This window comes from Carcharodon carcharias, chromosome 9 (genome assembly GCF_017639515.1).
Source record: "Carcharodon carcharias isolate sCarCar2 chromosome 9, sCarCar2.pri, whole genome shotgun sequence".
Taxonomy (NCBI): domain Eukaryota; kingdom Metazoa; phylum Chordata; class Chondrichthyes; order Lamniformes; family Lamnidae; genus Carcharodon; species Carcharodon carcharias.
The window spans coordinates 134141335-134160428 of NC_054475.1; the positions used below are offsets into that span (position 1 = coordinate 134141335).

Here is a 19094-nt window from a genome sequence, read left to right on the forward strand (position 1 = left end):
AAGCAGGGCAATTTATAAGACAAGCTGGATATAGGCTATGTTTTAGGAAATGGAGAGGCACAAAACCACTGTGTCTCACATTGACCTGGTACTGCCTGAGCAATCACAGAGTTACTGAAGAAAATGTCATGGAATCCACACTAATGGATTTCTTAGGGCGTTGTCTAATCTGATTGACACACAAGGCTAGGTTTCATGGCACCTTTGATAGTCTAGTATTACAATTGGTGCAGGTCAATTGACTCCTCTGAACAAAAAGCGAAAAAACCCACTCCTACCGACCCTTGTGGCTTTGATTCTATAAACAATTCCCTTCGGCAAAAAGGAATAGCCTATTTCAAAAGGTTCGGTGCAGTATTTGGTCATTAGCAATAATCTCTGCTTTATAAATTCTCACTGTCTTAAGTAAATAAAAAGCAATGAATAACAAGATTTTTAAAAAATCAAAGTGCTTAATAAGTTATTAAGCAATGCAGACCAGACAGGTCAAGATCCCATTGTACTTTTAGTTGATCCCAGCCAGGGATGCAAGTTGTACTTGTACATTTATTGAGTGGGGGCAGCTGGCTTAGGTGTAATGTATTTGTTTTTAAATAGCCTAACAGCAGCACAGAGCATACATGAAGAAAAATCATTCAAATGAAATTATTTTATTACTCTGCCAATTTTTTTTCTCCTAAGACACTAAGAAAAAGGAGGAGTAGGAGTAGGCCATTCTGCCCCTCATGCCTGCTCTGCTATTCAATAAAATCAATGCTGAACTTCTCAACTCCAATTTCCCACCCAATCCCAATTCCCTTGGGGCCCAATTTTCCGGTAGAGAGTGGAAATCGGGAGTCAGGACGAAACCTGAGTTTCATTCCAGCCCTCATCTCCAGGCTGTCAGAGAAGACGATTCTGTGGTCTTGGAGCTTGTAATTGTCAAGAGTCAAATTGCTTATTTAGGGGATTCATGGGCTCTTTGAAACAATCAAGCTTTTTAAAGTGTTTATAAGTACTTGACAATGTTTACACATCTGCTTTCAAGTACTTATAAACACATCAAAAAGCTGGATTGCATCCAAGAGTCCATAAATCCTCCAAATAATCAAGTTGACCTTAGGTAGCCAGTGTCTAAACTGAAAACATAAAAGCTTTGCAAGTGTTTAAAACTTATATTAAACCTATCTGCACCACTATGTAGCTGGTGTAAAGCCTGACAGCCACTGATGCCTCCTGGAAGCCTCGCACAAAATTCAAAAACTTTCCAGAGATTGCCACCACTATGTAAACTAGCTCCTTAAGAGCAGCGGGACTGTTTGGATCCTACTCCTGTCCTTGGGAAACTGGCAGAAACAGTAGTGAGACTTCCAGCTGTGCCATGCAGCGCCCATTTTTTTGTTGTCCTGCCACTATTCCCATCCAATTCCGGACAGGAAAATGCTGGCTCAAGAGTACAAAAACCTACCGATCCCAGCCTTGGAAATACCCAACAACTGAGTATTCTCAAACTTCTGGGGTAGAGATTTCCAAAGATTCACAATCCTCTGAGTGAAGAAATTTCTCCTCATCTCAACCCTAAACCTCCTCCTGCAGAAAATGAGTATCACTCCTGTACACCTTGACAGCGAATGTCAGAAGTCTTTCAAACTCATGTTTTATTGCAGCTGTGCCTGATCCTTTCGTCAACTGACATCGACATGCACATTTTACAGCAGGAGCCAATAGAGAATGAACAGGAGCAACAGTCCTGCACAATTTCTGCTTTCAAAGCAATCTAAATGGTTCAGCCACTCACTGAAGTTCCCAGATTCCTAATTTAGGGAAAATGTGCAAGTACAAAGTGTAGCCTTCTGAAATAGTGAGTGGGTTGGAGAAACAGGGTTTAAATGTTGTAGCGTTATCTCCAACCTATGCTCCCACTACTCTTGGGGCTTAATCTCACTGAATTTCCCTTTAACTATTCCCATGAGTCCCTTGCACAATGGATTTTTGGCCATTATCTTGGTTTCAGAATAAAATATATTTTGGAAAACTAATAAATATATTTATAAAGAAAATGTTTCAAGTGTCACCACATAATTCATTTGGATGAAAAATCAAGACAGAGGTGTGGAGTTTGCCACTATGTTCTGCTGACATACCATTGGAGAGCAAAAGCAGAAAATTAATCCACATTGGTTGTTTTATGAACCCATGATTTTCCATGTGACAGCTAATTTTCTCCAATGATTTCTTCAAAACTGTTATTAAGCTGATTGGCCTGTAGTTGCAGGATTTATTCTCATCAGCACCCCCCTTACTTTTTTTGCACAGGGTTATAACGATTGCAACCCTCCAGTCCTCTGGCACTACTCCTATAACTAAGGAGGAATGAAAGATTGTGGACAATTGTGGACAGACCCTCTTTGATTTCCATCCCTATTTCTCTCAGCAACCTAGGATGCATCCTGCGGTTATCTGAGCTGTAATACACCTTTAAAAAAAATGTCAGCAGATTGTCCACATGACTGTAAGACCCAATAGCTGTGTAGCGCAAGCTACCATGTTAATGTTAGTTTAGAGTAGGATCTGTTTGGAGAAACACACATCATGTTAGTGCTCTGTTGTTTGTGTAAATAAGTAGCATGTGCTTCATTTCATATTGGTCTCTGTGTCTGCAGTATATTGCAATTGACTCACCTGCCGACAGATAAGCATGCAACCAGTTTGCGAGCAAAGCGACCTCATAGTAGAACATAACAATTGGCGACGAGGCAAAACACGACCAGTCGATGACACTGAGGAAGCTGCAAAAACTCAGCTGAAGTGAATCAGCCATGCCTTGCAGGCCAATTGTAAGTACAGCTCTCATCATAGTCGTCGAAGTTATCTCTCTGCAGTAAGCCACAACTTGGCTGAACCGTTTGATCAGACCACTGGTCACATAATGTTGAACACCTCGTGTTTTTTTTTTGGCCAACGACATGTCGGGGGAGGAGAAGAGGTGAGCGATCCTCTTATCGACGTGTGGCAGTAAAAGTATTGGCCTAATTCATAGTCTAATGGCACCCAACACCACAGATTCCAAGAGTTTTGATGAGTTTGTGAGTCTTGTGAAAAGTTACTTTTAGCTGAAACCCTCAGTAACAACGCAGCATTTCAAATTCAATTCGCGGTGTTGCGCCCCTGGAGAGACAGTTGCTTGCTATGTAGTAGCCTTAAAACAACTGACAGAGCACTGAGAGTTCAGGACATCAATTAATAACATTAATACTAGCAGAATTGGAACCAGACAGCCTACAAACGAATGACAATTTAAAAGAACCGAGTGTTTCTACTGCCATCGCAATGGGTACATTATGCGATATTGTAAAACAATTGAGGCAAAATTTCAAACAAAAAGGCAGAAGCCATGAAATTTATATAATGGAGGAGCCAGAAGAAATGGAGTCAGCTATTTACTCACTACACAGCTTAAAAATGGGTAAAACAGTGACAGTAGAAGTCAATAGGGAACCCATCTGAATGGAGGTGGATGCAGGCACATCCACGACAGTCAAAGCGGAACACACGTTTAAGTATCTGAATGGAGGAGGTCACTCACTAAAACTGGAAAACTCAGATGCCAGATTAAAAATTAAAGAAGCCCTAAAGATAGAGACTCCTGAGTTTTCAAAGGAGCTGACAGATAAGGAAATGTTGGAAGACTCAACCACTGAGTACACTCAAGTTGAACTTATAGCAATAGGGAAGTTGAAGAGGAAGCCGAGATTAAAGTCAGCGCTGCCAAGAAGAAAACCCATCAAAAGTACACATGTAGGAAGAGAAAGCAAAATTACTAACAAGGCCCAAAATTTTAAGAAAATGTGAGCAGATTGACCACATGACCGTTAAGTCCCAATAGCTGTGTAACACAGGCTACCATGTTAATGTTAGTCTCAAGCAGGGTCTGGTTGATGAAGCACACATCATGTTAGTGCTCTGTCGTTTGTGTAAATAAATAAATATCATGTGCTTCATTTCATATTGGTCTCTGTGTCTGCAGTATATTGTAATCGACTCACCTGCTGACAGATAAGCGCGCAACCGATTCACGAGCAAAGCAACCTCATAGTAGAACATAACACATCCCATCTAGATGGCGTGAGTTTTCTACTTTGAGCACTGCCAGCCTTTTGAGTACCTCGTCATTATCTATTTTTAATCCTTTACCTCCTCGTCCTTTACTACAACATTGGCAACGTCCTCTTCGATTGTGAAGACAGGCGCGATGCACTCATCTACTAGATCAGCTATGCTCTCTGCCTCCACATGTTTCCTTTTGGTTCCTAATCAGTCCCACCCTTCTGTTGTTTCCTTTTAATGGTAACTCAGTGATAACTAATAGCAATACTAATTAATACTCAGATTCTCTCTTATAGTCAATAGTAATAAAGTAATTCACTTATGAGATGTTAATGCCCCAATTTCCTTCCTCTGATTAGTAGCAAACCTCTAATACATGAATGTTAACCTGAAACTAAAGCTAGAATCCCCCCTGCAGTGCACAAGGTGCAGTCAGGCTCCCCATTCAAAGCGATTTTTAATAGGCCCATCTCTCTCCCTATCTCACTGGACTCTGAATTCAGTGTAAAGTGACAAATCTGAGCTAGGAACCTCAGCCAAAGCATATCTGCACTTGGGCTTCATGTGTCAAAATCATGTGGCATGGACCAATTTACTGAACCAAACAGAGAAAGGTCAGATGATGCCAGCAGGCTTGGCCCCCACAAAAAACAAATTCCTTCAACTTACTATGAGCCATGATCAACCCCTCTCACTCCCACTTAGACCAAGTTCAGGCTCATTTGTGCATCTAATAACAGCAACTCACCCACCAGTGAAAAATAAATTTCCTTCCCAGACACTGAAAAATAACCTGTGTCTCTTACAACTCATTATCCTGATGCAGCTTGGCACTATCTTATGGAGCTGTAAACATACCCTCTGCAACGTTTCCCTAAATATGGGAAGCCAAGCAATCTCCCTCCCTTCCACCAACTCTCTCCACACCCAATCTGCCAGCGAGATTCAGTTTCCCCAACGAGGGAGAAAATGACCCTTTGTAGTATCACCCAAACCCTTCTACATCCAAGCTTTGTCCCCACTCCTCTAAGCCTTATCTTTTTCCTCTCCCCTATCATCATTCATCTCCCTTTTCCCCATTCTGCCTACTGATAAAATATGAATCCAGGCCCAGTATCAGGCACCCCTTTGTCATCCTCTGGTGTGCTTTTCCTCTGCTCACCTGTTCCCCTCTTCTTACCACTGTCCTCTTTGCTATCTCTCCTTCGCTTCTCGTCTCCCAGTTTTATCTGCCTTCTCACACTTCCCTACTCAAGAAAGGATATAATTGCCTTAGAAACAGTTAAGAGAAGATTCACTCGACTGATTCCTGAGGTGAAGGGTTCATCTTATGGGGGAAAAGGTTGGACACGTATCCACTGGACTTTAGAAGAACAAGAAGTGATATTATTGAAACACACAAGATCCTGAGGGGACTTGACATGGTGGATGCTGAGAGGATGTGTCCCCTGTGGGGCAGTCTAGAACAAGGGAACACCGTTTAAAAATAAGGGGTCTCCAATTGAAGATGGAGAATTGGAGACATTTTCTCTCTTAGAGGGCTGTTAGTCTGTGGAATTCTCTTCCACAGAAAACAGTAAAGACAGGGTCATAAAATATTTTTAAGGCAAGTTAGATAGATTCTTGATTGACAAGAGAGTCAAAGGTAGACAGAAAAATAGAGTTGAGGCCTCAATCAGATCAGCCATGGTCTTATCAAATGGTGGAGCAAGCTCAAGAGGCCGAATGACCTACTCCTGCTCCTAATTACTGTGTTTGTTCATATGTTCTTTTACCTAAATATTGGAATTGGTCTTGCCTATGTGCAATACTGTAGGAGATCAACTCGTAATAATAATTGTGCATATGAAAGAGCGATGAATTATGAATGTGTCTGGGAAAGTAATGAAGATGAGCTATGTTAGTGAAATCCAATAAAGAAACTGGGTAGTTATTTAACAGTGAGAAGGACTGAGGGATATGAGAGTAGTATTAACATATGGCAGCTTTGAACTTTGGGAGCAGGTGGACTCTTTTGATTCTATCTATAAAATTATAACTGGTGCTGAAATTACAGAATTCAAAGTAGAGGTCTTTCTTCCCTCAGTAAGGAACCAGAGCCAACTGTTACAATAACCCCCTTGCTATTGCTGGCTTCTGGAGCTTAGTCAGTTTGGCATACTCACTATAATGTTACAAGAACTTTTAAAGCTAATCTGCAATTGTAAAGAAAGCAAAAAGTGAATAACAGATACTGCTTTTTTGGTACAAGGCCATTGTTTTGAACAGACTATCCCATTTCTAAACCAGATGCTTACAGCTTTTGTAAGCATTAGGAAGTCCAATTAACCAATGTATTCATACAACAGGACACATTCAATACTCAAGACAGGATATTTGTGGCAAACATTTCTGTCAGCATGCACCAATTTGGCAAAAATCCAGAGGACTTACCTAACACACATAATTAAATGCTCAACTCATTTCCACTTTGTCATGTGTTCCCAATCACCACTCTTTTATCATAGGTTACCTCCATCTTGTCCCCATCCTACCCCACTGCTTCCTGGAGGCTACCATTAATAGCAGAGTTTTCAGCTACACAGAATTCTGGAACTTTACGCCCAATTCTCTTTTCCTTGTCACTTCTATCTCTTCCTTCAAGAGTCCCTTGAAATGTAACCTTTTGATTATGCTTCCAGTCCCTTCCTTAACCTCTCTCCAACAATCCGCTGGGTGTCCATATTCCTCCTATACAGCATGTTGTAACTTTACAAGATGCAAATGAGGCTATAATCGATGCAAGTTGTTCACATTTTTATTCACATCCTGAGAAAATGTACAAAACATAACTATACTTTACAGAAATCATATATAATCCATTGGAGCAAAGGGACCTGATGAACTGTACATTTACAAATCCTTCTACATACTTGCAAACCTATAGTCTAGTGATGTGTCAGAGCTCTGTCAACAGCAAATGCAGGACTCAAACTTATCATACTAAACCAAATCTGGGACTTAGGTGTATAGTTTTTGTGCCGCATGGAGTGTATTCAGCCAGAAAAGCCTACATACACAGTGCTGTAATGTCCAATACATTATCTCATTTTATGCAAGTAATCTTTTCTGTAAAGAATGTTGATTAATGAAGAAGGACTAAGGGTAGAGCAATCAAAGGCAAGAAGTGTTTGGTGTTCATCAGACTTACCAGGTCAATAAAGGAGCTATAGGGTAAAATTTACCTCAGGCAGTATCATTCTACACAGTGCTTGACATTCAGTTATATTGCAATCAACGGAATTGAATATTTGGTGCTGCATATTGGAAGAAATGGTGATGTAGATTAGTAATCCAGAAGCCTAGGCCAATGATCTGGGGTCATGGGTTCAAATCCCACCATGGCAGCTGGTGCAATTTAAATTCAATTAATAAAATTTGGAATTGAAAGCTGGTCCCAGTAATGGTAACCATGCCAGCTGTCATCAATTGTTATAGAAACTCATCTGGTTCACGAATGTCCTCCAAGGAAAGAATCTGCCATCCTTACCCAGTCAGGCCTACGTGTGACTCCAGACCAACAGGAATGTGGTTGACTCTTAACTGTCCTCTGGAATAACCTAGCAAGCTACTCAGTTCAAGGGCAAATAGGGATGGGCAATAAATGCTGGCCTTTCCAGCGACACCCACATCCCATGAAAGAATAAAGAAAAAAATATCACAGGCTGTCCATCCGATATGGCATGTTACATAGTTCTCCCCAAGCAGAATTTCTACCTGTGTCTTTGAAGAACTGAAAGAACCATTGACAAGGGTGAAATTTCTGTACTTGCTAATTTTAGTAAAACCCACAAAGCATAAAGTGGGATCCCCCTCATTTATACTCACAATAACTTCTTTAGTAAAATTAGCCAATAGATGAATTTCAACTGAAGGGCATGGAGGAGATCAAGGTGATTCAGTTATTCTAATGAAAGAGGCATAAAGGACTTAGAAAGCTGAGAATAGGAATAAACAGGACATTTTCAGGTTGGTAGAATATATCTAGTGATGTACCGTAAGTGGTCAGGCCTCAGCTATTTACAATCTATATTAACAACTTAGATGAGGAGACTGGGTGCAACATATCCAAGTTTGCTGACAATACAAAGTCAGAAAGTAAGCAGTGAGGAGCATGCAAAGAGGCTGCAGAGGGGTATAGACTGATTGGTCAAGTGGGTAAGAATGTGGCAGATAGAATACAATGTGGAGAAATGTGAAGATATCCACTTTGGTAGGAAAAATAAAAAAGCAGAATATTTTTTGAATAGTGAGAAACTAGAAAATGTGTACACTTAGAGGGACTAGGGTGTCCTTGTACATGAATTCCAGAAAGTTAATATGCAAGTACAGCGAGCAATTAGTAAGGCAAATGGTATGTTAGCTTTTGTTACAAAGGAATTAGAGCATAAGAGTAAAGAAATCTTACTACAGTTAAATGAGGCCACTCCTCAGTACTGTGTGTAGTTTTGGTCTCCTTACCCAAGAAAATGATACCTGCCCTAAAGTGCAAGGAAGATTCAATATACTGCTTCCTCAGATAAGGAGATTGTCCTACAAGGAGATATTGAGCAAATGAGACTGTATTTCCAGGTGTCTAGAAGAATGAAAGACCAAACTAAAACAGAAACAATTCTTAAAGAGCTTGACAGGGTGGATGCTTAGAAAAACGTTTCCCCTGGCTGGGGAATCTTGATAGTCACAGTTTCAGATTAAAGGGATTTAGAGCTGAGATGAGGATAGGTTTCTTCATCCAAATGGTTGTAAGTTATCTACCCCAGAGCCATGGGAGCTTAGTTGTTGAGTATTCAACACAGGGGTCAATAGAGTTATGGGTACTAAGGGAATTAAGAGGATAGGGCTAGCGTAGGAAAGCAGAGTTAAGTTAGAAGATCAGCTATGATCCTATTAAATGGCAGAACAGACTTGAGGGCCAAATTGCCTACCTCAGTTCTTATTTCTTATGTTCTTAGCTCTAAATGTTGACATAATGTAGCTACTGGGAGTCAAAGATAGAAATATTACATAGTCATTTTTAAGTTATTAGATTTGACTATTACATTATTGTCAGAGATTCCATAAAGACTAGATCTGGTCCAATGTGTAGCTGGATCCTACAGAGTCACTGCAGGATACATCAGCTGGTCACCATTTAATGTTCCATGTGAATAAGGATTATTAGATTGTTGTCCATATCCTGGTCTATCCACATATGCAGGAGCCATGACTAATGTATGATCAGGTGGAATACCATAGCTAAGATATTGTGCTGGTAGAAAAGGATTTCCTGTGGATTGTGAAGGTAGGAACTGTTGAGCTTGGTGGCAACTCATGACCGGGAAATTTGTAGGCACATTCATGTAGAGGTTGATACCATCTGTCCCCATGGAACAGATGTTGTTCTGTCGTCCCATGGAGCTCCTTGTGGAAGTAGTTGTGGTGCTGGAGGTAGAATGCCGGGAGGGAGTTCTGATACCAGTTGGAGGAAGGGACTCCAGCAAACGGCTCTGGGTGGGGGCATCCTGCTGGTTCTCCTGTGGCTTGGGTTTCAAGCATCTGCAGCAGCATACCGCAATGAATGAACCAACTATGATGAAGGCTACAAATATGGAGCCAACGATGAGGAATGGCAAATACATAGGAACTGCAAAGGGAACATGAAGAACAAATGTTATTATTGCGCACGATAGTGGACATTCTGCTTGATTCTTATTAAGAATTAAGTCCTTAAAGCGGTGGTACAAACACAAAGACTTTTTTTAACATTACAACTTGGTGCAGATCTGTTGTATTGAGAATATTGTATACTGTGACACAGATAAAAATTGAGTATTTGAAAGAAGTTGCTGATGGTTAGGTCATTTTTCTCTGTCTATGAGTTAAAGAAAATTTTTTTTTACATATATAGTGACTACTGAAAAGGTACTAGTACATTCTTCAACATAGTCTTACTTCTCCACAATGCAGACTATTAGAAATGACTTTGCATCTTCTTTTAACTGTATCCCAGCATCCTGAATGTTCACAATTCCACAAATTATTCCATTTTCTTCTGTCATCTTTTATGGGCCATAATTTACTGCGACTGGGTGTCTTAACAGCATCTGCTCTTTCCCTTTTAGGTTTTTAATTTTTTACATAGCGAATAGCTGAACGTGAGACCTGATAACATTGCAGCAACAGAATGCATTGAGATGTCAGTGGACAGGACAAGCAACTGTGTGCCTTAAATCAGATGCAAGGGTTGTGAAATAAACAATGCAAGAGCTGAAAAGGAAGCGTAAGTTAGAATTCAATGTCACATCAGGCACAGTAAATTAAATAAAAAGAGGGAAAAATTGGATTGAGAGAGAATAAAAAGACAAAGGAAAAGAAAGAAAACAAATTGACATTTTTAAAATCTAAAGGAATGAGAAACTCCACTTGTAATAGTTCATTTTCAGTGTTGGAGATTGACAGCAGTTTAGCACTTGTCACATTGTTAAGGTAGTACGTAAGACTGAAATGGACAAGGCTTGACTGTGTGTAGTATGTTTAGTTCTTATCCTTCAAGAGAAAACAGCAACATCATACCATTCAATGCCTGGGACTGCCATTGAAATGCTATTTCGCGAAAACAATGGCGCATCTCGGACAGCAAATTATAGACCAGTATAGTTTAATGAAGCTGTTGGAAATTTTGAATGACAACTTTCATAATTTTAAGAAGAATGAGAGATGATCTCATTCAAACATACAAAATTCTTACAGGGCTCGACAGCGTGGATGCAAGAAGAATGTTTCTGTTGGCTTGGGGTGGGGTGGGTGGGAGGAGAATGCCCTAGAACAAGGGAACACAGCCTCAGAATAAGGGGTAGGCCATTTACGAGATGAGGAGGAATTTCTTCACTCACAGGGTGCTGAATCTTTGGAATTCTCTGCCCTAGAGGGTTGTGGAGCCTCAGTCATTGAGTATGTTCAGGACTGAGATCGATAGATTTCTACATATTAAAAACATCAAGGAATACTGGGATAGTGCAGGAAAATCATGTTGAAGTAGAAGGTCAGCCATGATCTTATTGAGCCTGCTCTGCCACTCAAAGGGCTGAATGGCCTACTCCTGTTCTTATTTCTTTTGTTCTTATCTGCTCAAATGCTAACTGGAAACTTCAAATGAAAAAATAATAGGCTGTAATCAGTCATTTCTGATTTACATAAAATTTCATGCTCCAGTCCATTTACATCAATTTTTGTTGCATGACAGATTAAAATTGGTTCCATGGGTTCAAAATGTTTTTATTCATTTTTGGGAAATAGATATCATTAGTAAGGCCAGCATTTATTTTTGTCCATCCCTGGTTATCCTGAGGTGGTCATGGTAGGCTGCTTTCTTGAACTACTACCATCCATGTAGTGAAGGTTCTCGCATAGTTCTGTTAGGCAAGAAGTTCCTTGATTTTGACCCAGCAATAATGAAGTAAAGGTTATTTATGTCCAAGTTAGAATGATGTGTGACTTAGAAGTGGGGTGTTCCCATGCATTCGCTGCCCTTGTCCTTCTGGGGGTGGTGGGGGGGGTGCGGTTTCAGGTTAGAGAGGTGCTACTAAAGAAACCGTGGCATGTTGCTGCAGTGCCTCCTGTAGACAGCATGCCAGCAGTGGTCACTTAGACGAGTGGATGAGGTACTAATCAAGAGCTTCATCTTTGATGGCATCAAGCTTCTCGAGTGGTTTTTGCAGCTGCACACACCAAAGTAAGTGGAGAGTATTCCATCAATCACACTCCTAACTTAGGCCTTTAGGTGGTGAAGAGGCTTTGGAGAGTTAGTGGTGAGCCACATGCCCATCCCTAATTGCCCTTTTTCAAGGGGCATTTTTTAAGAGTCAACCACATTGCTGTGGATTTGAAGTTATATGTAGGGCAGACCAGTAAGGACAGCAGATTTCCTTCCCTAAAGGGCATTAGTGAACCATATGGGTATTTATAACAATCGTCAGTGGTTTCATGCTCATCATCAGACTTGTAATTCCAAATTTTTATTGAATTCAAATTTCATCATCAGCTGTGGCGGGATTCAAGCATTACCTTGGGTCTCTGGAATACTAGTCCAGTGACAATACCACTATGCCACCACATCTCTTAGGCTCTTCCATGTTAGAGGTGATCACTTGCTGGCAGTTGTGTGATGCAAATGTTATTTGCCACTTCTCAGCCTAAGCCTAGGTGTTTGTGCAGCAAGAGCTGCACACAGGCATTGGCAGGTTCATTATATGAGGCATTACAAATGGAGCTAAATACTGTACAATCATCAGCAAACACCCCAAAATTCTTATAATTGAAGGAAGAGCATTGAAGAATTAGCTGAATATAATTAGGTTGAGGACACTGCCCTGATGTCCTGCAGCAATGTCTTGCTGCCAAAATGAAAAGACCAATAAGGTCAACCATTATCCTTTGTACCAAGTGTGACTCCAGCTGCTGAAGAGTTTCCTCCTTGTACCTGTTGATTTTAATTTTACTTGGGTTTCTTGGTGCCCCGCTTTTCAAAGGCAATCACTCTCATCACACCTAATTCAGTTTGTGCCCATGTTTGGACCTAGAATGCAATGAAGTCTGGAACTGAGTGGTCCTGACCGGACCCAAAATGAGTATTGGGGTGCTGATTATTGCTGAGTATGTGTATTTTTGTAATTGTTTATAAAACTGATGAATGATCAAAAACAAAATTGTATACTAGATATAAACCATTTCCAGCTGGTACTTCAGTTGGTAAGTACACCAGCCAAATTGGATTGAAATTTACCAACCAGGAAGATAACAGATTGGATATGTCTATCTACCATTTTGTGTTAGGCAATCTCAATTAGAGCCATAGTTAGATCCACCACCAAAGTCAAAACCTCACCGATACTCACAATCTGGGATCACACATGAAAAGTGTCCAAGTGAATGATGTAGTGAAGGACAGCCAGCAATTATAGACAGAACCTAGCAACAGTTCAGAAGTGGGAAGAAGAGAGCTGTTGGTCAAATTCTGTTTGGTAAGTATTTCCCCAACTACAATGATTAAATTCCATTATCAAAAAGGCAGTTTTAGAGTCAGTATCGAATACTGCAATGTAGAACTATTTTGAAGCAATATTTTTAAAACATAGCAGATAATTTTAACCTAACCTGCCTGGAAATGGATGAAATCATGTTGCCCATTCATGATGTTTATGGATAGTAAAGTCAGATGGGATATAAAAAGGGCCGTGAGCCGGATCCAGTCAGTTTCCTACCTGATGGGTTTTGTTAAAATTAGCCCATAGGGTCCATAAGTCATAGGACTGTATAACTAGCCTCTGTGAGCAATGATAAACATACTTTCAGGGCCTCCAATAGCCTAGTTTTTTTTTCTAATGTAATATCCACTTGGCAGAAAGAGAGTTTGTTCTGGGATTAGGGGAGTGTCCTGGTCAGCAACTTGGTCAATGGAAGTTATTCATATAAGGATACACATACACACACAAACAAACTCTGTATACTTATTCCAGCACTTGTTGAATATTTTGGCAACGCTAGTAGCAAGCTGCTTAATACTTTTTGTCATTCAAGATACATATTAAGCATAATTTTTTTAATATCAATTACAGCAGAAAAACATAATTGAATCACCATGCTGGAGTTATGGAAAACATTTGTTAAGATTCACTAGAATTATACCATTTGAGTGAAAAGTTATATAGTCAAAGAATTTTTCTTAGAACAGAGAAAGTTAATAGGAAAATCAAAGCGGTTTTCAAAATTCTGAAAGGCTTAGCGAAGATAAATAATGGAAGATATTTTCCATCGATTCCTGCATTGGTAACAAGAGGGCATAGATTGAGGTTTCCTAATCTAAGTAGGAAGTTTGAAAAATTTCTTTCAGAATGGATTTTTCAAATAGATGCTCATTATATTTCAGAATGGTTTATTACAAATGGCTACAAAAGGCATATACTATAACATCATCTAATACAGGATTGGTAAGTATTTGAGAAGGAAGACTAGAAACAACTACAGGGAATTGGTTTGGAGGCGATAATACCAGTTGAATAGCTAGCCTTGGGAGAGATATGAAAGGCCAAGTGACCTTCAATGCTATAATTTCCTTGCTTCAATATTGTTAAATGCACATTTTCAAAAAAGTGTCCTTAAAGTTACATTTTAAAGGGAAGTTAATTTCATTCTCCTTGTAGATCACAGCCAAAAGTACCATTTCTGAGGTGCACAGGCCAAGTGGTCTGACATTCAATCCCTGGTTGCACTGAAATAAATTTTTCCCAGGGTGATTATTGAGACTCTAAATGCTCTGTTAGGCAAGGGAAATTGGCCAAGACTCCCAAACCTGACCAGTATCTGCATGTGTCTGACAGTGAAGGAAGATGATGTCATATTCTCTAACATTGTCCAGTTGTATAGCTTTCCAACACTCATTGCCAACACCTACACATGAAAAATGGCTAATTGGAGGAGCACTAGATGTCAATTGCTTCATGCAAGGGAATTAACATCTTCAGCAGAGGATACAAATGTAAATGTTTGTAGATTCTAAAAAATCCAAGTATGCCAATGGTGTTTACTCTCGATGGAGTACAGTCCCACATGGGCCTCTAATTATGCAGTTTAGGAGAATTTTTTTTTACACAAATGGGGCTGTTAGGACCTGGGATCCTCCTCTGGAAATAGTGGTTCAAACAAATTCCATAGCAGCATTTATAAGGGAAGCAATGTAGGGGAAAGGAAGGATAGGGACCAAGTGGATAACTATTTTGTGAGCTAAGACAGATCCAATGGGCTGAGTGGTCACCTATTGTGCTGTAATGATTTTAACTCAGCAGTGGGAAATGTGGCTGATTTATTTTCCTCCTCAGCCCTGGCGAACTAAAAGCAATTGCAATGAGTAACTGAAATCAGTTAACTAAACCCAGACTGGGATCAAATGTGGGATCGTCTAGTTTGCATGACTTTAAGCCTTTACTGTAACTCCCCAAGTGAAGATCCCATTTGTTACATTGGTAGATGAGAAAAGTCATGCAGAATATCTGTCATAAGACTGTATTATAGTACCAGAAAGGCTTTTTAAAGTCTTTCCCTCTATTCATTAATGTGAAGAGATCTTAAAAGTTGGTGCTTTTTTTTGTAGATTGGAAGAGGTAAATCAAATATGGTGCTTAAGATAGAATTCATCAGTGTGCGCCTACCTGAGGTTGACTTGCTGTAGGAGTCTGGCTCCTGGTGCACATTGTTATCGTTGCTGCAGGCGCCCTGGTCTAGTCGATTATCCCGCAGAGAGCAGCAATACCTGAGACCACACGATCCGCAGCACAAGGTGGCTCCCTGGCCATCGTATCTCTCGGGGCACTGGAACCCCGAGTGCCAGCTACCGTTACTGTCAGACCAGCCGTGGCAGTACTCTCCCGATGCGGCATGAACACCAAGCAACCAGTTAGTAAAGAAAAGGAGCAGTGTCCCAAACGGAGCAGTCCCCATGGCTATCACAGGCACGAGAACTGTGGGGTTCACGAATTAAATTCTAAAAGCAGATCGATTTCAAAAGGAGATAAAGAATAAATAAAACCTTAGTTCCCTTGAAGTCCTGAGCGTGTTGTTAGCACTCTAATTTCCTCAATCGATGTTCACCCCTTCCTTTTTCTGATGTCCTGTACCTCAAATCCGGACAATGAGGGGCGGAGTGCAGGAGTGTTAATTTCTGTGTTAAATGGCTCTATTCATGGCGATCGGCTCCTTAACTTTTACCACGAATTTTCCATCTGCAAACAAGTCTTTTAAATTAGAAACAATTTCAAAAGATTTAAAAAAAACACTTTGATTAGATAGAATTTAAAGTCGATAACGTGCAGCTTTCAACCACAAGTATAATGTTGCCCACCTTCCATTTCTTTTTGGCTCAATCTGCTAAAGAAATTCTTTCACTTAAACTCTGGTTAAGGAGTCCCTATAGGCTGGGCTTTCTCCACCAATCCTGATTTGAAATACCAACAAAGTTACGCCTTTAAGGATTTGTGCTCCGCCTCTACGGTAAACACACAGCTTGGTTTTGTAATTGAGTTGTATTCAGTTAGATAGATCGTGCATTTCACATCAAGATTTCAATATATATTATACATAATGTTTGATGAACATGAAATATATATACACAGCCCCTCGGGTAGGTGAGTCAGTGGGTTGCAGTGTTAAATTGAAAACATATAGTGACGTTCAATTGAAAGGCCAGTGCCAGCTTATTTCAGGGAGATGTAAAGACTACTTTTTCAAAAATTAGGAACAGTTGATGTGGTTTAGGTTAAAATCCATCTAATAGAGTAAAGATCGGAAAGAATATCATTATGGAATATTTAGTGAGGAACAGGTAAAATTAAATCTTAAATTAAATCTTTGGGATGTACACTGTTAGTCTTCTTTAGCCAATATGTAACTGGCATTGAAATTATTGTGCATATTGATAGTTTATGAATACAAATTAAGTTCTTTAGCCTGCTGTTTTTAACAGAAAGATTAACCCATTCGAAATAAACCAGTTAAAATAAATAAGTATTGAAGAAATTTTATCTAAATGCGCAAAGCAATTTTAAAAAATATTTATTCTTTCATGGGATGTAGACACAGCTGGCAAGGCCAGCATTTGTTGCCCATCTCTTCAACTGAGCAGCTTGCTAGGTCTTGCAGAGGACAGTTAAGAGTTAACCATGTTGCTGTGGGGAATCACAGGTAGGCCAGACCAGGTAAGGACAGCAGATTTCTTTCCCTAAAGGATGTTAGTGAACCAGATGGGTTCTTCCAACAATCAATGTCCACCATGGCTGAGACTAGCTTTCAATTCCAGATTTTATTAATTGAATTTCAATCCCACCATTTGCTGTAGTGGGATTTGAGCCCATGACCATAGAGCATTGGTCTGGGCCTTCTGGATTACTAGTCCAGTGACATTACCACAATGCCACCATCTCCCCATGATATTATACACTAATATTCACCGGCATAAATCTAGGGCAGTTATAAGAGAATTCTGACATAGGGTATTTTTCTTTCTTCTCCCGGAAATATTCAACTTTGCTGGGATACTGTTTTATGGACACCAGTTACTCCATGGTAGCTGATCCAAACAGATATTGCTGGTGAGCAGGGGGATGGCAAAAAAAAATTGGATTCGGTAGCCCCCGTATTAAAAGCTGGCACTATACAATGGGCCAATGGACCACTTCTGTGCTGTGATTCCTATGTTTCTAAGGCCTGAATTTTTCGGATGGTGGGGTCTCACTTCCTGCCATCTGAAAAGTTGGCAGGGAACACATCCCCACTGACTCCGTGTGCCCCATTGGCATCTCACGCTTGAATGAGCATTAAACAGCTGGTTAAGTTCTACGCCTCATTCAGGAGAAAGTCCCACCTTAGGGAGCTGTTGGCCAATCTGATTGGCTGGCAGCTCCCCAGTTCCTGCAGAGACAGTGCTGCAGTGGACAAAAGAAGAAATGCAGGAAGATGTCGGAGCCTAAGTACAGGCACCTGAGACCCAGGTAAGTTCAAGGGGTTCCGGGGTGGGGAGGGTAGGGAAGATTTGCGGGGGCAATCGGGGTCTTGGGGGAAAGGCTGGAGGGGGAGGGAAGTCCGGAGACCACCGGACTTTAAGGAGGGAGCTCCTGGCTTCAGAAGGCGGCTTTTGATGGAAGCAAGCCCCCCCACTTCCCACCCAAGATGTAACTCAGTTCTTTTTCGGGCTTGCCCCACGCCAGCCTAAAAATTGTGGATGAGCAGGAAATGGCCCTTAAGTGGCCAACAATTGGCCACTTAAGGGCCTCAATTGGGGCAAGAGTGGGCTTCCCGTCCAAGGCCTTGCCCACCCCAGCATAAAATTGCTGTGTGGTTGATGCAGGCAGGAACCTGGAGGGAATCCCTTCCCTTCAATTTCATGCTCCCCATCCTCCGCCTAAAATCCCACCAGTGGGGGAGCGTAAAATTCTGGCCTAAGTATCAGGCTAAACAATCAGTGTCTGCGGGTGAATGTTTCCTTGGCCCGGATCTTCCAAACAATGGCAATGATCATCAGATTGCCGCTGCACTTGTAAATTCCCTCAACACAACACTGCTGCACATTTCTTCTGGGGTCTTCCAATCCTGACTGTCAAATAAATGTGCAGCACAGCACAGCATACCTCAGGGAACTCCATTGGAGCAGAGCACAGTCAGGGGGGAGACAAGACATACCCCCTTGGATAGGTGGGTGAGGTGGAAAAGTATGTAGGTTTATTCTTACTTATTCTTTCATGAGATTTGGGCATCACTGGCTAGGCCAGCATTTATTGCCCATCCGTGGTAGCCCTTGGGAAGGTGGTTGTGTGCTGCCTTCTCAAACTGCTGCAGTCCATGTGGATACATCATACAGCCACAGTGCTGTTTGGGAGGGAAATCCAGGATTTTGACGTGGCGACAGAAAAGGAATGATGATATAAGTCAGGATGGTGAGTGGCTTGGAGGGGTACTTGCAGGTGGCGGTATTCCCATGCATCTGTGGCCGTTATCCTCGTAGATGGTAGAGGTCATGTGTTTGGAAGGTGCTGTCGAAGGAGTCTTAGTGAGTTCATGCAGTGCATCTTGTAGATGGTACACGCTGCTGTCACTGTGCGTCAGTAGTGGAGGGAGTGAATGTTTGTGGATGGGGTGCCAATGAAGGCAGCTGCTTTGTCCTGGATGGTGTCAAGCTCCTTGAGTGTTGTTGGAGCTGCACTCATCCAGGCACGTGTAGAGCATTCCATCACACTCCTGACTTGTGCCTTGTAGATGGTGGACAGACTTTGGGGAGAGAGGAGGTGAGTTACTCATCGCAGAATATGCAGCTTCTGACCTGCTCTTGTAGCCACAGTATTTATATGGCAGGTGAATGAGGTGGGTAAGTGGATAAGGTGGGTAGGTTAGTGAATGGGTTGACAGGTCGGGGTGGGGGGATTAGTCAGGTTGGTTTGGGAGGGTAG

At 41.1% G+C, this 19094-nt stretch overlaps 1 protein-coding gene across 1 annotated transcript; it reads right to left on the reverse strand.

Moving 5' to 3' along the window:
- Positions 1 to 7753: 7753 nt before the first annotated feature.
- shisa2a (shisa family member 2a) lies at positions 7754 to 15597 on the reverse strand. Its single transcript, XM_041196180.1, has 2 exons — positions 15309 to 15597; positions 7754 to 9748 (listed from the first exon to the last, which is right to left on the reverse strand). Exons 1-2 carry the CDS (start codon positions 15595 to 15597, stop codon positions 9219 to 9221), a joined length of 819 nt encoding a protein of 272 aa, XP_041052114.1. The 3' UTR covers positions 7754 to 9218.
- Positions 15598 to 19094: the final 3497 nt, after the last annotated feature.